Source organism: Fukomys damarensis, unplaced genomic scaffold, assembly GCF_012274545.1.
Source record: "Fukomys damarensis isolate Sample0158 unplaced genomic scaffold, DMR_v1.0_HiC HiC_scaffold_34, whole genome shotgun sequence".
NCBI classification, from domain to species: Eukaryota; Metazoa; Chordata; class Mammalia; order Rodentia; family Bathyergidae; genus Fukomys; species Fukomys damarensis.
Window position 1 is genome coordinate 14478565 of NW_022900946.1, and position 19922 is coordinate 14498486.

General features: G+C 43.0%; 1 protein-coding gene across 1 annotated transcript in view; it reads left to right on the forward strand.

Annotated features, from left to right (window-relative positions):
* Positions 1-19922, forward strand: part of Grin2a (glutamate ionotropic receptor NMDA type subunit 2A) — a 381170-nt gene that overhangs the window by 205805 nt on the left and 155443 nt on the right. Inside the window, exon 3 of the mRNA XM_010609958.3 lies at positions 12218-12810. Coding sequence (XP_010608260.1) covers positions 12218-12810 — 593 coding nt within the window. The remainder of the gene's footprint in view (positions 1-12217; positions 12811-19922) is intronic.

Consider the following 19922-nt stretch of genomic DNA (forward strand, 5'->3'; position numbering starts at 1 on the left):
TCATACACAAATCCCAGGAGTCACTTTGATTGGACCAGAGTAGGAGATGTTTTTCCCTTGAATTAATGATGGGCAGTCACTGTAGAGACTGGATGAGCCAAATGACTTGACCTAGAGAGGGAAATGATGGTCCCCTAAGGAAATTCACTGTTATCAGTAGAGGAAGAGTGAATGAACGGTGGTCAGAAGGACAGATGTCCACCATGTAGCCCAGGGAGGCTCATGCTTCCTCGAGAATGGGATCTGACATGGCCTCTCACAGCTGGAACTGGAAAATAGAGGGACTCCCCTGACTCAGGTTTGTTAGCTCTTCAGAGACCAGGCCAAGTGGCATCTGGCCAGGTAGAATTTCTCCCAGTCTTATGGGGAGCCAGGCCTTCTATGTGAGAGTCGTTAGACCTAGCCTCAGACCATTTGTAATGGTTAGTGGTGCCATTTGGGACCCTCACCTGCAGGGTGACAGAGCACCAGGTGAAGGCAGCCTTTGCTACATCCTTGCACAGAAATAAGGGCTGCATCTCAGCAGGTATCTTTCCTCAGCCAGCTCTGCTAATGACCTGGAGAGCAAGGCTTGGACCAAGATCAATGGCACTGTGGTTCTGACGAGCATCCAGTGTACTGGACGGTCCTAAAGGAGTTTCAGCATAAGTCAGGAATGCATCTGTCTGTCCACATGTGTATGGATTCTTCCCCCCAGTATTACAGGATAGCTAGAGTGAGAGCTTGGCTCTAGATGATGAACTGAAGAAAGGCCTGGATTCCTAGGAAGATGGGGGCATTCAAGCCACAGCAGAGGAGGTCAAGGTTACGGTTGGCTTAATCGGGGAGCAGGCAGCTGTGTGTTTTCCTGCAGCTTCGGTGTAGGCTTGCCAAGCCTGTCAGCATAGGTCAGAATTCTAGAAGAAAGAGCAGGGATGGAGTTCTAGTTCTCCTTCCAGTTTTCCTGCTGGTAGACACTGATAGTACATTTGTTAGAGGAGTTGACTGGAATGAAATTGACCTCGGGATTCCACCCAGACCCCTTACCAGTTATCAGCAGGGCACACACTGTGTAAGGTGGCCTCTTCTTCCTGTTCTCTGTCATCCCAGGCTACTCCTTCCCACAAGCTGCTCTGACCTTCCCTTCATTCACGGATCTTGCCAACCCTTTTCCTTCCATTGTGCTCTACATGCTTCCCTTTCTGCTGGTATGGTCTCTCCATCCCACCTACCCCTAAGCCTTACTGAGCTTATTCTGCTTGGTCTTCTTTTGGGCCACTCCAAAGTATAGATGAGATGCCCAGTGTGGCATGCCTCTCACTCACTCCTCCTCTGAACTGTGACACCACTTGATTTCCATGACATTATTCTGTCTGGTCTCCTTCTTCCTTGTCTATCTTTTCCTGCAATAATGTAAATTGTAAAAGCAGGGCCTCCCCTTTGGGAGCTTCCTTCCTAGATTCCCTATCCTGGAATGATAACTGGCAGAGAGCCAGAGTTCTCTAGATTTGTTGAATGAATGAAAGGCCACCCATAGGTGAATGCACCTTCCTAGAGCCGAAGGTCTGGCAGGTCTGCTTAGACATAGAAAGTGCCGCGACCCCTTCCTGATCACTGGCAGCTTGGCAGACTAAGAATGCTGAGGCCAGGTTCATCCCTGAAGTGTTGATCTACACGGCCCAGGGCTAAGCTGGACTCAGAAAGGCAATGGTGCTCTCTCCTCCAGCATTCTTAGCCTGGAAAGGAATGGGCTAAAAAGTCCAAGGTGCTGCAAATACAGAAGGGGAGGAACAGGTAGGAAGTGGAGTTGCTGAGAAGTTCATGATGGCTGTGAATCCAGGACCTGACGGTAGAGGCTGTCATAATCATGGCAGTGAACCCCAACCCCATTTGGCTGAGCCATTCCCACATGCCAACTGATCAGTGCGTGCCAGGTTTTTAAACAGGCACAGCACCCCTTGCTGGTGGGACTGTTCTCACTCCAAGTATTCAGATGGGAAAACAAGGCTGTGGTGCAATGACTCACTTGTGCTAGGAAATAGCCTATCAGCAAAGGTCATGCTCCTCCTGCAACCACTCTGCTCCTTGTGGACGCTCTGTATTAAATCCTTCACATGTGGTGACACCGTGGTGTATGGCAAAACAGAGAGCAAATTCAAAGGCAGAGTCCACGTGTGTTCTGTGCCACTGATTTGGACTTGGAGCGTGTTACCTAAAGCTCTGGAGTCTCACTTTCCTTTCCTAGGAAAATAGGGAAACTGGGCTTAGTGGTACCTAAATCTTCTCGTTCACCAGCATATTCTGGGAAGAATACATAATCTGGGGGTGCTCGGAGGAGAGTATCACCCAGTAGGTGCGTGGGGGAGCCTGCAAACCTGGAAGGCAGTGCAGTTCCCCGGTGGGCTGAGTCTCAGTGGGGATGGGATTCTGAGGACTTATTCTTGCATTTTGAACCCTCATTGCCTGTTAGACTCACCCAGGAAATTAAATAAAACTTGTGACTCTGTCCCAGAACAAGGAATTGACACCTTTAGGAGAGAGGTCGGTAGGGGTATGGACACATCATTTTTAAACTTCAAGGACTGTTGAGCTTTTAAAATATACCCAGTGTGAGTAGGAAACCCGAGATTTAATTTTACTTACTCTTTTACATTTAAGTTTAGATAGTTACACGTAGCTATTAGGAGCCCAGGCCAGGATGAGGTTGAGGCCCGAGGTAGCTACAGTTCTTGTTCCAACCCATTCCTGCAGACCTTCTTTGTTGTCATCTTATTAAATACCTGTCTCCTGCGCTCTAGCCTGAGAGGCCCGGATAAAACTCAGAGTTGAGCCTCATGATCCTCTCCTTGTCTCTGAATCAGAACACTTTTGCCACCCTGGACTGAGAACCCAGCAGTGCCCCGAAACTACAGATGAGACTTCACATGAGCCAGTCATATGTCCAAAGGAAATAGAGTCTCTAGCTTGAAAATGCTGCACTCAGTTATCCATGGAGGACGTTGCCAAGACCCCCCTTCAGACTTCAAAATCCTTTGTATAAAATGGTTGAGCATTCCTCCCATAAACTTTAAATCATCTCTAGATTACTTGTAGTACTTAATGCAATGTAAACATAATGCAAATAGTTATTGTACTGTATTATTTGGGAAATAAGGACCAGAAAAAATGTCTGTGTATGTTCAGTACAGACGCAGTTTTATTTGCTTTTTTTTTTTTATTGAGTTTATTGGTACATTTAGGGATACAGTACAGTTACATTCATTGTTGGGATCATGTACCTTTACATGGCAAGTCTTGATTCTCATTTTTTTCCCCTTACCTCTGCCCTCCCTTCACCCCCTCCTCCCCTCCCCATCTACAAACACTTTATTTTCATCTTTTCATTCTCTCACATTTTTTTCTTTTCCCTTTTTGTTCTTCCCCTACGTATCACAACTTCCCTACAGACGCAGTTTTAAAAAATGATTTTCAATCTTTGGTTATTTAAATCTATAGTAGATATGCAACCTATGAACACAATATATATATATAATATAATATGCTTTAGCCTTACAAATGAAAGAAGTCTTGCAATTTCTGACAGCCTGAAAGGTTGTGATAAACCTGAAAGGCATTATAATAAGCCAGGCACAGAAAGACTATACTGCAGAATTTTGCTTATTAGGTGAGATATATATGTAAAAAAAATTGAACTCCAAGATATGAGTAAGATGGAGATTTTCAGATACTGGGTGGCAGGGGAAATAAGTTGGTTGCAGACAAATTTGAAATTAAAGGTGAGTAAGTTCTGGAGACATAATGTACAGTATAGTGACTGCAGTTAACTATAATGTATTATATACTTAAAATTTACTAAGAGTAGATCTTAAGTATTTTCATCATTCACACAGAAGGTAACTATGTGAGGCAACAGATTGGTTAAGTAAACTGGTTATAGCGGTCACTTTACAATGTATACATACATCAAAACACATTGTACATCTTGAGTAAATACTTATATTTGTTAATTACACCTCAGTAAGGCTAACAAAGGAGCAAAGTTTAAATTTCTCACTTAAAGACATGGAAGAGGGAGGAGAGAAAGATGGCACTGGGTTATTTTTAAAAGAAAGCTAGATTTGTTCCTAGAAGGAGCGGAGTGAAGGGCTGGAATATCAATCAGGAAATGGTCCACCAAGGGAGCTTGCTTGTGGTAAGACTCTGTGTGTCTTTTTGACACGTGTGGCCAACACAAAGCTTGTCTTTGGCCTTCTTGTCAAGCACCCATCTCTTGGTTTGATTAGCTCACCCAATAGTTAATCAGCAGCGTACTTACAGAGTGACCGGCCCCTCTCGGGTATTGCATTGGATCCCTTAGATCCCAAGGCCCTAACACTTGGATCCCAACTAATGTGGGGCTGGCATGTGTTTGTCTTTCATTTGAATGGTGGTGGCAGCTGTTGAAAAAATTCAGCCAGGGGTGGAGTGCAGGTTGAGCACTATGCTCCAATCTGGACTTTAATCCTAAAAGCTCCATTAGCAGTGTGGAGGGTGGGTGGGAGGGAGTGGGAGCGGGAAGGAGCTGCAGATACTAGGCACTGTTTTTGATTTGAGATGGAACTTCCAGGCTTCCAGAACAGGTACAGGTAGAACAGGCAGCTGCAACCGGAAAAGGAAAAGAAATACGCCCATGTGTGACAAAGGAGCAATGGCTGCCTCTAAGGTTGGGTGGAACTGTTCAGCCATAGTAAGTGTGGGAAGAGATACTTCCTTCCTGAGAGGAATAAAATGGGGGGTAGAATGTAAATCATGAAGTGGTACAATGAGTGGGACTCTTTTGGAGTAGAATATTGTGCTAATGAGTTGATGTAACTGATACACTTTTAGAATACGGTATGTGGGTGTTAGTCCTTCTCTCTTTTATCTCAGTGTCCTTCTTGGATTGATGGATGATTGCATGTGAAATCATTGACACTGGCTTCCTAATTGTGGCGAATCTTCTTTGCTGGTTGGATGCCTCGCGAGATTGAATGGTAGCTATTCACACACACACACACACACACACACACACACACACACACACACACACACACTTTTTTCCCTGTGTAATTGGAAGCAGTGTTTTGAGATAGCTAAGTCCCCAGATTCTGGATTCATATGGCCTGATCTTGCATTTTGGCTGCACTATGTACTTTTTCTATGAGTTTGAATGATTTATGTTCTCAGAGGCTCCATTTCTAAGTATATAGCATACTTATATAGTTAGTAATGCCTCCCACTATGTGCTACATAGTGCTACACATTGCATATGTGCAGCGAACATTGGTTGTGATGATGACCATTGTGACACTGATGAGGGGGATGGATATGCAGAGGGTAGAGGGGGAAGAGGATGGAGATGACGGAATAGGCTTTTCCAAAGGGACAGAGGGACAGAGTGTGAGAGTGCCGTTCATTTCAATTGTCAAGCTTATCAAGTTTGATGCCTTTATTCTTCCTCTCATTCATGGAAACTGAAATAAAATAAATGTGAACGTTCAGTCGATACCCTCTGAGAATAAGAGAAAGCACAGCAGAACTCACCGAGGCAGTCTTCCAGCAGAGGAGAGAAAATTCCCAAGGAGCCTCTCTTGACCTGTGCTGTTTTCCTGTGTTGTTGTCTTTATTTTGGTGCGCACTTTGTCAGGCAGCAGGAAAATATGCTGTGGATATGGGTGCAGTGTTGACAACAGAGACCAATTCATTCGTGCTCCTAGGGGGTACTCTTCTTGCTTACCTGTCTCCTCATCAAATATTTATGGGGCCCCTTTCTGAGTGTCAGACACTGTGCCAAGCTCTTGAGATATCAACACTCATCCTGACATTAAGATAAGACAGAGAAAAACAAATAAATCAGCTTTGCAATTCAGAGCAGCAGGTCACAGAGATTCCATCTCAGTTGAACTGATGTGACGCACCAGCATAGGTTGCTGTAAAATAGCTCTCCAAGTGATTCTAATGTATAGCCAGGAATGGGAGCCACTGATGTGTGCAAAGGAACATTGGTTGCATCCTATAATAAGCAAGCTGTTATCATCATGGGCTGTATGCATCTTCAGATAATCACTTGAGCACTTATCTTGTGTCTTTATGAGAAATGCCACCCATGGGGGTCACTTGCCCTATTTCTCAAGTGGCAAGAGTCAAAGAGAAAACAAGTGTACAACTTTGCAAATGGCTAAGTGAAATGCAATTTGTTATTATACCCTATTAGCTTTGGCACTCATGGAGTCAGGTGTTACCTTTGGGGCTCTGGAACATTCTAGAAAGAGGTCGTTGAATCCTCTAGACCTGATCAGATGAGACCTCATTTGTTGCAGAGCTGACACAGAGTTGAGAGCAGACACTCAGAGTGTCACACTCCCTGCCTCCCTCACTCTGTTTGAAACAGTTTGTTCTGTCTTCTGCAGAGCAGTGAGTGTGGGGAGAGAACTGCTTTTACTTCAGAACCAAAGTGGGTGTAGAAAATCTGTTCCTCTCCTAGGCTGCACATTCTAAGGAAACTGAGTGCCAGAGGTGGTCAGAGGCTGATCTGTCCAATCCCCAAAGTACAAGTGGTGGCAGGAGGAGGTAAGTGCCCCAGAGAGACAGCCTCTGTCATCAAGGCAGGAAGCAGGGAAGGGAGGACAGGAACTTTAAAGAAAGGGGCATTTGGTGTATCTGGTGCTAGGCCCTGGGAGTGTGGCCAAATTCCCCATTGCTTCTTGTCAGTCTATAAAATCACATCTGAAAAACCCAAAGCTAAATATGAGCCTCTTGGGTGCTTTGTGATGCAATTACATTTTGGTAATACTCCTTCACTCCTACCCTCTAGAGAGAGCTGCAATGTCCTCAGTTCACAGTGGGCTTCAAAGGTGAAATTTCAGATCCCGGTAGCAATGAGAGTAGCGCAGAATGAACTGAGGGCCACAGAGGGCCCCGGTTATGGTTTCTCTCCAAGGCGTGGATTCATTATGGTAGAATAGACAGTTCCTTCTCTTCACGCAGATTCCTTGGGCTCAGAATGCTTGGGTTGGTTTGTGGGAGTGGCAGGGGGCACCGATTTCCGAAATAGCTTGAGGATCCCCTGTGCTTTGAGTCTCTGTGATGACACAACTGACATGAACAACTTACAGGCTCTCAATTTCAGGGGTTGCAGTATGAGACTGGTTCGTTCCACTGCCGTGGGCCTGTGTCGAGGTGGAGCATCGTGGCAGAAGGGCAGGCAGAGTGAACAAAGCTGCTTACATCAGGGGAGCCAGGAATCAGAGTGAGGGAAAGAGCTGGAGAGTGAAGGGGTGATTAAGTTAGATTTTTCATGATCCAGTCACTTCTAAGAGCCCCACTTTGAACACATGAGCTTTTGGGGGAGCAATCTTAGATCCAAACCTTAAATTTACATCCCCTTAGGTTTCTGCCTGTGTCCATGTGCTCTGTAGGACTGAAGATGTGGACAGGAACACTCAAATGGTTGGAGCTATGCATGGGGAGATCAGTTCACCTTATTCTCACAGCAAGTGCATGCTGTGGTGATCATTACACCCATTTAATAGAGGAAGAAATACAGCTTCAAAAAGGGCAAGTGCTTACCCAGTAGTTCATTGGTGCAGAGATAGAACTAGAACTTGCAGGAGATGCTGGAGCCTGTATTTCAACAATAAAGTTTTCTGGTGCCTTATAAGGGAGTAGACTAGGGAATCTGAACATAATGTGGTGGGCTGCAAAGCCACTGATAATTGTAGAGAAAGGGAACGGCGTGGCTAAAATAGTGCTGTAAGAATTTCAATCAGGCAGCCACAAAGTGATCTTTTGAGTTGTTCCAAGTCTAGAGCACTCTGGGATGGGAATAACACAATGACCTAATGTGAAATATAAAGGAGTCCTGACCCATGGGGAAAATAGCCATGACGTGTACTTGCTGAACACTTGATGTGTGACACATAGAGCACTGCACTGGAGATCACTGAGTCCTTATAATGTGAACAGGAAGTGCCATTATTGGCAACACTATAATGCAGGAGTGAAATGTTTGGGTTCTCCAAGCAGACAAAATCGATTCACCACCAGTGTGACTCTCAAAGTGTTGCTGTACTTCTGAGTCTGTTTCTTCACTTGTACATGAAGCGTAACACTAGTATCCACTTAGTAAAGTGGTTGGGGTGGACTTGGATGAGGCAGTCCCTAGGAGATAGTGAGCAACATGACGCAGAGTGTGTACGTCTGCAGGTTAACTGTGTTAGCTGTTACTGTAGACTCACATATTTTGCCAGTGAAGAAACTAAGGCTTGCAGAGATTGGATGAATTTTCTCAAGACTGGACAATTAAGGCTGGAATGGGACAGTCTGAACCCAGAAAGTGCACTCAATCCATTCTGGGGAGAGGCTGGTACTGAGGGTGGGAAAGAAGGGACATGAGAGACATTCAGCTTGGGTGAAGGACAGAGGGATGGGAATGGCACACAGCCAGGGCTTTGAAGATTCTCTTTCACAGATGTCCTGTGCTAAGCTGGCTGTGGACTGAAAAATTTTGTCCCCTTGATTATCCTCCTCCTTTGTGAAGTTTGTAGTGCAATCACACCCTCCTGTCTACATGGAGAGCCAAAGAAGACTGTGTTTGTATACAGCTCTGCACCGTGCATGAAGCATCACATGGGTACACTGGTGATGTCCAACCTACTGTACGTGGAGCTAAGGACTTGGAAAACCCCAAATTCCATCCTCATCCAGCACTCTGACCTCCATCTTCCACCAACGCAGTGACCTCAAGGAAGTGTGTATATGTTGGTTTTCTAAAAAACCCTCTTCATTGGGCCCCAACTGGGTCCTTAGTGTGTGTGTATTGTTGATAACTTTCTTCATTCTTCATGTATTCGGTCCAGGAAGTGCTCAGGCCCTGCCTTCTGCAATTTTAATGTAGCTCAGGTTGTTGGTTGTAGCTCAGGTTTAATGTAGCTCAGAGGCATCACTGTTCTATGGGAATTATTTCATTTTCTTGTAATTAAGTTTGGAGCATTTAAGCCCCTAACGCAAGAGGCACCAGACAGAATGTAAGGCTGATGACCATAGCTGCCTTTAGAGTTTCTGTGCTATCTTCTGTTGGTAGGTTCTTTATGTTGTTACCTTTTTGGGTATTTAACGAGGTTCTCTGGACAACTGTTGGGCTTATAGGTCTTCTATATCCTCCCGCTTATTAGTGAATTATATATTAGAATATATTTTAAGCTTTGAATGGAGGAGTGATTTCTCAGGATAGGTAAGTGATGATGTTGAATGAGCTTGTTTTTGACATGACATTCAAGAGCCATACAAAACGAAACCTCATCAAGAACTCAAAAAAAAAACAAAAACAAAAAAAAACCACACGCTGGTGCAGTTGTGGCGGGGAAGGAATCTTGTACATTGTTGGTGGGAGTGTAAACTAACCCAACCACTGGAAATCTGTATGGAGATCCCTCAGAAAACTAAAACTAGAACTTCCATTTCATTCAGCTCACCTCTTTTGGGTACTTTCCCAAAAGAATGAAAGATACCATATTACAGTGATACTTTCCTACCCATGTTTATAACTACATAACTCGTAACAGCTAAATTTTGAAAGCATCTTATATGCCCATTAACAGATGAACAGATAAAGGAAATGAGGTATAGACACAACAGGGTACTACTCGTCCACAGAGCAGTATAAATTTGAGTTATTTTGTAGGAAAACAGATGTGCCTTGAGACCATAAGCCTGAATGAAATAAATCAAATGCAAAAGGCTAAATGAGAAACCCATATTATAAATAATTTAAAGAGAGAATCAAAGATTATAGGAAACAGGGAAATAGGGCTGGGGATTTAGCTCAGTGGTTCGGTGGCCTGCCTCGCAAGTGCAAGGACCCGAGTTCGATCCCCAGTATCACAACAAGCAAACAAACAAACAAACAAAAAAGGAAACAGGGAAACAGATTATGTAGAGATGAAAAGGGAATCTGGAGATGGGAGGAAGGGGAGAAGTAAAAAGGGTCAAGATGAATGTATTCATTATGTATTATAAACATACTAAATATAAAAGAAAATGGAAAACTATAATCTCAGGTACTGAGCTCTCCACTCTTTCTGTTCTGCTTCCACCAAGAGCCAAGGACCCTCCTCTTGGGCTTGGCACATGCTTCTCCATAAGTGTCCTCTCATCACCCACTTCTTGGTGTATCACAGGCCAAGCCTTCTGCCAGGTTCTGGGGCCAGAGACATGAGGACAACACGGTTCTCTGCCCTTGAAGAACTCCCGGTCTTGATGGGATGGGATGTAAAATGATTAATCAATTCAAGAATATTGAGTTTCTCCAAAAGCTCCTGTAAGGAAAAAGAAAGTTATCCAGAGTCTTTAATTATGTTGCTTATTTTAATTGGCTTAGGTGAAATTTATAGAACAGTAATGTTGGAAAGAGCCTAGAAGGCATTTATTGACTTCCATTTCTTCACTCTGCCTCCCAACCCATATATTTCAGAAAAGAGCTGTTATTTTGAAGAACAATAGCTTTTGGCCCATTTAGATAAAACTTTCGGCAAATGTCCACAGGAAAGATGAGGGAGATTTGCTGAAAGAACCGACATTCAGTACTGCAAAGTGCTACATGATTAAAAGAGATATGAGTGGAATCATCCACCCTTCACACACACACACACACACACAAACACTCAGACACACGCACACACTCGCACACGCCTGCATGCACGCAAGTGGAATCTTCCTAAGTTACACTGTTGAGGTAGTGTTACAGACACATAGTTAATACGGAGTAGAAATTTAAAACGAGGCTGCAAAATTAAGAATTTTTTCAGTTCCCAGAAGAAAATGGATATCGGCATTTGTGAAATCTTGTTTTGTCACAACACAGAGGCGTATCTTTTGTTCAGCTGGCAGTTTTGCACCGCGTCAGCCCATCAATATGGGGTTTGTATCCACAGTGGGAGTTTGTATCCACAGGTCTTGGGAGGGGGGCTGGACATGGGCCTCAGGTCCAAGGCCACTTCCTGTGTGACCTTTTAGAGGCTCATTCTTCCTGTGGACAGTGTCACCTTTCCAGGGTCCTTCTGAGGCTGTGGTTCATCAAGGCATGTGAAAGTGGCTTGTGGATTGTGCTGTTACAACATTGCGAGCCTTTTCCTAATGGAAATCTGTCATCCTGATTATCAGTTTGTGGAGGCATCAAGATTAATAGATGTACTTCAGCCCAACATAAGTTACCACACCATTTCAGTGTGAAGAGCAGTCAGGGGTTGCTCCTTACCCTCAGCATAGAGTCTAAGCCCCTGGGCCTAGTTCTAGAGGCTCTGTGCGAGCTTCCTAAGATCTTCAACATCACTTCATCCTTTCTGCTTCATGAGCCTGAACTCCTTTATCCTAAAACAGTCAAAATGTGCCTCAAGATTCTTCTGAATGTTATTCTATTGTCCATCTTCCTTACCTGACTATCCCTCCCACGTTCCTACAGGCTTCTCTTCATCTCCAGGTGATGGGTGCTACTCTCCCTTAGTTTCTTATCAGGTCTCTGAAAGCACAGACTCATTGTGTCTATTTCACACCATGATTTCCCAAGTTCTAAAGCAGTGTTGATCCATAGTAAGGTGTTCAACAAGTGTTTGCTGATTGAAAAGATATATCTTCACATAGTGCTAATTGTAGCTTGTATTACACAGCAGTCTTTTATGTTTTAAGTTACAGAAACCCTACTCAAATTGGCTTACATGAACACAGGAACTCACTGGTTCATATAACCAAGAGATCCCAGGTAAATGGTTTCAGCCGTGACTGACTCCAGGGACTCCAACTATGTCTTTGGGAATATCTCTTTATTTTCTGTTGCTATTTTGTTTCTGTTGCTATCATTTTCTCATCACGAGCCTAGGGCAGGATAGAGTTTCTTCTGTTGAAAGTAGGTGGACTCAAAAGGTGGAAGATAGGAGGATCTAGAAGAGGAAAATGAGAAGAATAGCTGATAGGTGAGCAAAAATAACAGATGCCTGTCCCAGTACAGGCTCTGGGCTCCTGAATACAGGGTCTTCTCTCAGCTGTGTATTTTCAGTGTCTGTTCTGTAGCCTAGAATATAGTATGTGCTCAGGAATGTTTCTAAAGAAGTAGATGTGTCTTCCTTTCCCTTATTCCTGGGAAGAACTTATTTAAGCCCATAAAGACAGTTTTATACATACTATCTTCTGCCTCATACTGTTTTCCTTTCTTTTCACCTATTGGCAGGATCCAACGTCTACCTTCTTCCAGTTTGGAGCATCCATCCAACAGCAAGCCACGGTCATGCTGAAGATTATGCAGGATTATGACTGGCATGTCTTCTCCCTGGTGACCACCATCTTTCCTGGCTACAGGGACTTCATCAGCTTCATCAAGACAACAGTGGACAATAGCTTTGTGGGCTGGGACATGCAGAACGTGATCACGCTGGACACCTCCTTTGAGGATGCAAAGACCCAAGTCCAGCTGAAGAAGATCCACTCTTCCGTCATCTTGCTGTACTGCTCCAAAGATGAGGCTGTCCTCATACTGAGTGAGGCCCGCTCCCTTGGTCTCACCGGGTATGATTTCTTCTGGATCGTCCCCAGCTTGGTCTCTGGGAACACGGAGCTCATCCCCAAAGAGTTTCCATCAGGACTCATTTCAGTCTCCTATGATGACTGGGACTACAGCTTGGAGGCGAGAGTACGGGACGGCCTTGGCATCCTAACCACTGCCGCATCATCCATGTTGGAGAAGTACTCCTACATCCCGGAGGCCAAGACCAGCTGCTACGGGCAGACGGAGAAGCCAGAGGCCCCTCTTCATACTTTGCACCAGTAAGAGAGGGATCTTTGCCTTTCTTCAAAAGTGGGATCAGGGAGTTGTAACTATTGCTGTTTGCTCACATACTTATTGATGGAAATATGTGCTGCAGATAGAGAACGTCGGGTGCCTACTTACAGGAGTTTTATTTGATTCGATCTTCCCCTATTTTCTATTTCTCTTTCCATCTCATTTTTAAGATAAGTAGCATTGTATTTTAATTGTTTCCTGCAGCTTACTTTTTTAAAAAACCGAACCACATATCTTAGAAACTTTCATTTAGGATCTATCATTTATGTCCCAAGTAAATCTAGATTCTTTGTAACATACACATCACATTCTTTAATATGAGTGTACCATGATTTACTTATGCAGCCTGTGTAATGTTAGAAATTTAGTTTTTTTTCCCCCAGACTTTTTCTATTAGAAGCTAAACTGCAGGGATAATCATCACATATATCTCTTTAAGCACATGTGCAATTATTTTTCTGGTCTGGATTCTAAAAAGTAGGATATTGGGGTCAGAAGGCACGTGCATTTTTAACTTTAAGTGTCTATGGCCAAATTGCGCTATACAGACATGGTATCAATTTACAGTCACATCAATAGCTTGTGAAATCATACAACCTCCCACTTCCTCACAAGCGTGGTATGTTTTGGAAAAACTGCCCATACTGGTGTTCCTGGTCTCTAACTTCGTGTCTGAATTTCTTCTCATAGTCTCAATATTTTTGTAGGTCATTGGCAACTTTGGCAAGCTTCACTCTTGTGGTTGCATTCTATTCCAGCATATGTATGTATCCTAATTTATTTAACAACTCTCACCATGGCGGAGATCGGAGTGAAATGTTATGTTTCTGGGAAGTGTCGTTCCTTGTGGCCTGTCACTGTGTCTCAGGTATTGAGATTTAGTGATAATTACTCAGGCACTCACATCACGTGTTTTTGCCTGTTGTTTTCTGATTTAATCTGTGCTTCAATCTTCAGATGATGAGAAGTGTGGCACTGTGATTAAAGACGGCTCTGGAGTTAGACTTGTCCAAGTTCGAATCTTGTTTCATGGACTTTCTGCAGGACTCGGACAATTACTTTACCTTTCTGGGCTCCCTATATTTATCACATAGCGATGCTAATAGCATCTACTTTCTAGGCCGTCATTTGCAAGCTTTAGTATGCATAAGAATTTCTGGAAGGGCTGCTAAAACATAGGTGCGCTCCATGGTTAGAGTTTCTCAGATGTTAGTAAATTTGGGGTACAAGTTCTTGGGTGACTATTGACATTGCTGGTTGGGGACCATGCTTTGAGAACCAATGTCCTAGAGGTCATAAGTATTAAATGAAGAAATGTGGGAAAAATGATATTTGGCACAGTGCTGATCTTCTGGTACCTCTTTAATAACTTTCAGAGTGATGAATGAAGGCTTTGGTCATGAGAAATTATAGTCAGCAGACCATATTGGTTTATTGCCAGCAAGGTGAGGTGCCATTTTAAAAATGTCTCTGAAAGCTTCAAGGGCTCTGAGTTCGCTGCATTTCAGAGGTTATCTTTGAGTTAGGGTTTTCAGAGCATGTGTGCATGCATGATGGAGTAGGCAGAACATACTTCTTTACAAGGAACATACAACTGAAAAATGAATTCTTGAATTAAGAAATCTGGCTTTGGTCATGAGAAATTATAGTCAGCAGACCATATTGGTTTATTGCCAGCAAGGTGAGGTGACATTTTAAAAATGTCTCTGAAAGCTTCAAGGGCTCTGAGTTTGCTGCATTTCAGAGGTTATCTTTGAGTTAGGGTTTTCAGAGCATGTGTGCATGCATGATGGAGTAGGCAGAACATACTTCTTTACAAGGAACATACAACTGAAAAATGAATTCTTGAATTAAGAAATCATGTTCTTTGATACTTCTCCTTCCTCTCTCCTTTCCCCCTCTTGATGACCCTGGTTCTACAGTGCCACTTTCAGCCTTGTAAATAATTATCTAAATATCAGTAAGGAACTTAGATCATTTAGGATAAGGCCTGGGAGCCTCTTATGAAGGCAAGATTGCTGCCAGCCCAAACACAAGGACGGGGCTAATGAATTCATACTTCCCTTCATAAGATATGCCCTGCAGCTGGAAGACCCAGAGATGTATAATTTTGATGGCAACATAGCTCATTTGCAGGACAAGTGAAAGGAAGTATATATAGAAAAAGGAATCTGAGAGGGATAACTGGTAAGATGTGTGGATACCCTTCCAGGGACTGCCCTGGATTCCATTTTTGAAGAAGAAAAAATCCTGTTTCTGTGAGAGGCTGTTGTGCTGTTTCCAGGAGCATGTCATGGATACAGCAATTTTATCAATGGCATTTCAGCTCCAAAGAAGTAATACATCAAGTGCAGGAAGTTGTGGTCCACTGTTTGGTGTTTATTGAAACATCTCTCCATCCATTGGGGGCTGCTCGTGCTCACCCTGGGCATGAGGCTAAATAATAGCACACTCTCTTCTCCCACGCCAGGAAAGGATGGGACCCCCATCGGATTACTCTTTTCTGGGAGCTGGAGAAAGTGCAGAGAACACAGTCTAAAAAATTAAGGGCATGGTCTCTGTCTTGCATCTATCATTCTTTCGTCCAGGAGACCTGTGCAAGCCACTGGAATGCACAGATGCATTAAGATAGAATTTCTGTTCCTGGAGACCACAGTGTCGATAAATATGGGAGAAATGTGTCTAAAGACAAACTCTGGTAACAAGAATTAATTTTTCAATATTGAAAAAGAGAGTAGTACAGAATCTGATAAAATATCCTACCCAGTACTCACAGAGAATAAAGCTTGATATGTCACATTTGTTTCAACATTTTAAAAGAACACATTAAAGATAATGTAGAAGTCCTGATTACATCTCTCTCTAGTCCCACCTTTCTCCCTTCTCTCCATGAGGGGAAAAAATATCACAATGAATTTGGCATTTATCTGAATCCATGTGCTTGTTTTTATACTTTCTTTTAAAAATTTTTTTTAAAAATTGAATTTATTGGTACATTCTAGGTAGACAGTACAGTTACATTCATTGCTGGGATCTTGTACCTTTACATGCCAGGTCTTGGTTTGTTTTTATACTTTCAACAAGGGAGGGTTTGCAGTTTTCTACCAAATACATAGTACTTTTTAATGTACATCAGTGATATCTAATGTTTTGAGTTTTGCTTTACCTCTACCTTGATTTCATGATCACCCTGTGAAGATAATAGAACTCCAGAATATTCATCTCCCTGGCTGTGGAGAGAGAGAGAGAGAGAGAGAGAGAGAGAGAGAGAGAGAGAGAGAGAGAGGGACAGAGAGAGAGACAGAGAGAGACAGAGAGAGATCCCGCCCTCTTTTACCTAATCATTTTCCTTTGATGGACATTTATGTTATGTTAGAAAGGACCCTTCTGTCTGGGAGGCTGAAGGCAGGGGACAGAGGTCAGTAGCCTTAGTTGGGCCTATGGGATTGTTCGGTGAGAGCCTAGAACTTCTTATTTCAAGCTCTGAAAGACTGTATTTTCAGATAGATAAGAAGTCTGTTTTGCATAGCATCTGGTAAACAAATAGCTTTCATTAGTTTTCTTATGTAGTAGGGAGAATGATTATAGCTTCGGAAGAGACTGAGGTGAATTGAGCGCTGATGAGGAGGATCTCAGAAGGAGGTAATCTGTAACCAGCTTTGTGTGGTTGAGAACGTTACCTCAGGGCTAACTGGATAAGCTGCTTGGTGGGCCTCAAGGACATTGCTCACAGTCTTGTACATGCATCGTGTGCAGTTAGAATATCACACAATGCTCTGTTGTTTGTGGTGCTTGACAAGGTGCAAGGGGCTGCTTGCCAGAGTTAATGTACTCATGATCTCACTATGAACCTGTTTCTGCCCCTGTGATTTAGGAAAAAAAAAAGTAGGGGCAAGGGAGAAATTTTCTTCATGTTTAATATTCCTGGCTTTACAGAAGACACATGGAAAAGAGCAGTCAGCATTTTCCAAAGTTTAAAAATAGCTCAGCCATGTTATGTAACCTCCTCCTTGCTGCTGCAAAGTTATTAAACATCTGTTCCTTCACTGAGCACTGAGCAGATCATGGGCAACTCCCAGAATGAAGAAGATAAAACATTACCTGCTGTGTGAGTGTGGAGTCTCAGCTGGTCATTCAGGTCTGTCCCAAGGATCTACCCAGTCCATGAGCAAATGGGACTCCCGGGACAGTGTGAATTTGTGGTTAAGAGCTGGGGCACAGGCATCGGGCCGCCCAGGCTCAGGCTTTGATGGGCACATGCTAAGACCTAAGACTTTAATGGAGTCTCTCAACTCCCCCAGGTCTCCTTTGGATATAGTATGGGAACAGGAAAAGTATGGGCTTCCTAGACCAGTGCCTCACCCTCAGAAAGCAGTCTGTAGTTGGAGACTTTTGCAAGTTGGACACCCCAGTCCAAAACATACAAAACTTTTGAATGCTGACAGAACACCTCAAGTGGAAAATTACATTCCTGACCTCCCTTGACAGGTCACAACCAAAATGCAGGTGCATTCAAACTACTGTCAAGAATTACTTTCAGGTTATGTGTATCATATAAGATGTACACAAAACATGAGTGAATTCTGTATTTAATTTTGGGTCCCATTTCCGAGACATCTCATTATGATGTATATGTAAGTATTCCAAAATCTGAAAATATTCAAAATCCCCTGTAGTACTGGTCCAAGCAGTTCAGATAAGAGATACTCAACTCAACCTGTATTGGTGAAACACACACATACGACACTGTGAGTGAAACAAATGTATTTGCAGGGCACAGCCCCCGAAGTTATTATTTGTTCATGCTGTAAAACATATTCAGGACCTTAAAGAGGCTAGCACTAGTCACCCATAGGTGGAAACACACCGAAATGAAATGGCAGGCAGCTCTGTCCTTCATCTCTTGCTTTGTCCAAGTTACAGGACAGTGGGGCATTCATGGAAGGGCTCAGCTCTCCAGGGAGAGATCTGGAGGAAGGGTGTATCCTTGAGGTGAGCAGCACCTTAAGAAGAGGAGCAGGATCTAGGTGACTCAGTACTCTGTGAATACTTCCCAGGCTTCTATTTAATAGTTGATCTTCTTTAGTGGTGCTTAAGAGATGCAGCACATTATATATGTGCTCTGTGTGTGTGAACCTTTCAACTGTGATCTGTGTCCGCATACATACGTGAGAGTAGACGTGTGTATTTCTGTGTGCACATGCATGGATATGCATGTCTCCTTTCTCACTGGAGAGACGCGTGTTACACTTACTGAGAAAGAGGTTGTAGGGCCAACTCACTTTCCAGTCCCCCTTCTGTCTCTCTTAGGCAGAAGCTATCTTTCTCTCAATAAACTTTTCCTACTCTTAAAAAAGAAAGAAAGAAAGAGGTCACAGAAGGGAGAAGGTGGATGTTTTTTAGGCCCAAACCCTTTTGCCCAGGGGTTGCCTTGGGAGGGATATGTTCAAAGGGAAGAGAGGCAGTGTGAGATGGAGAAGATCCCTAGCTGAGTGGGACGGCAGGCTTGAACTTATTAGCCTCATGTCAACTGTAAGTTATTAACCACTGTGAGCCCTGTTTTTTTTTCTAAAGTGTGCACATGTGTATGTGAGTGTGTGGGTAGGGGCAGAGAGATAGCTGTCTCTTATTATTGAAGAATGAAATGGAAGAGTATAGTTAAAGTGCTCAGCATGGATCACATGGTATCTAGCATGTGGTAGGCATTTCACAGACAGAAGTCAAATCCTTATCGTGATGTTATTTCATCATCATTTTAATTTATACTTGTTATGCTGCAAGTTGTACACGATGTGGGGAAGAGGGAAATGGAGGTGAGTTTCCATTTTAGTTTTTAACAACTGAATTATGACTTATGTCCTGTGGTTACCGTTTTAATTACAGGAGTGGGACAAGAAGAGTTACTGAATGAGAAATCAAGTAGAAGTACTCAAGAATATCTATAGCACAAACAAGTGGAAGGAAAAAGCCTTCTCCCCGTAGAGTTATGAATTGATATTTAGGGGAAGTTATTTGACCTTACTCGATGATACCTGGCTTGACAATTTATGTGTTTCACATTAACTTCTTGATTTATGAAGTCAGGCTTCTTCTTGGGGAAGCAAGAATATTGTAAATTACTCTGATAGGAAGGGAAATGGAAAGAAGATCTATAAGTGAGAAACAGTTGAATTTATGCCCCAGTTACACTGATATGTTTTTCATCTTTATTTCTATAATAATCATAGGCAAAGTTTCTGGTTTAATGATCTCCTAAAAGACTACTAAACCTGGTTGGCATGTTTTTTATTTGATAGTCAGAATTATCACTGTGGGTTTCTTTTTTAATGCCAATAAAAGAGCCTGCTCGGTTAATTCTCTAAGCTTGACCACACTTAAGCTTCCCTGGGTGAATGCGATAACTCTTTGGAAATATTTATCCGTGGGATCACCATATGTTCAGCAAACATTTCTGTCAGTGGTTTCAGGAACTCTAGAGACCAATTCATCCTCATGCTATAAATCTGATAGGGACCCTGAACTCAGGAATGAGGAAAACGGCAGAGTCTCAAGGTAAATCAGCAAGGGCAAAGTAGTGAGAGGATCCAGAGGCCTGAGCCAAACTGAGAACAAAGTGTATTCCACGAGTTTCTATGACTTTGTACAGTGTGGGTTTATTTATTTTTTAATTGGGTTTATTGGTACATTCTAGGTATACAGTACAGTTACATTCATCATTGGGATCTTGTACCTTTACATGACAGGTCTCGGTTCTCATTTTTTCCCCTTGTCCCTGCCCTCCCTTCACCCCCTCCTCCCCTCCCCATTTACAAACACTTTATTTCCATTTTCTCATATATTTTCTTTTCCCTTATTACCTTTCCCCTACCTTTCTCATTTTCCCTACTCCTTTAGCCCTTTTATTCCTATTTCACATTGTCAATTTGTACAGTGTGGATTTAGATGGGACCCTTTTGAAACCATCTTGTAATCTTGGCTATATTTGAAAAGTTGCTTACCTTTCTTTGAGTTTCCATTTCCTTCGTTATTAACAGAGAACATTCCAAACCTAGAGGATTATGATGACAATTGAATGGACATAAAATACTTGCCTAGG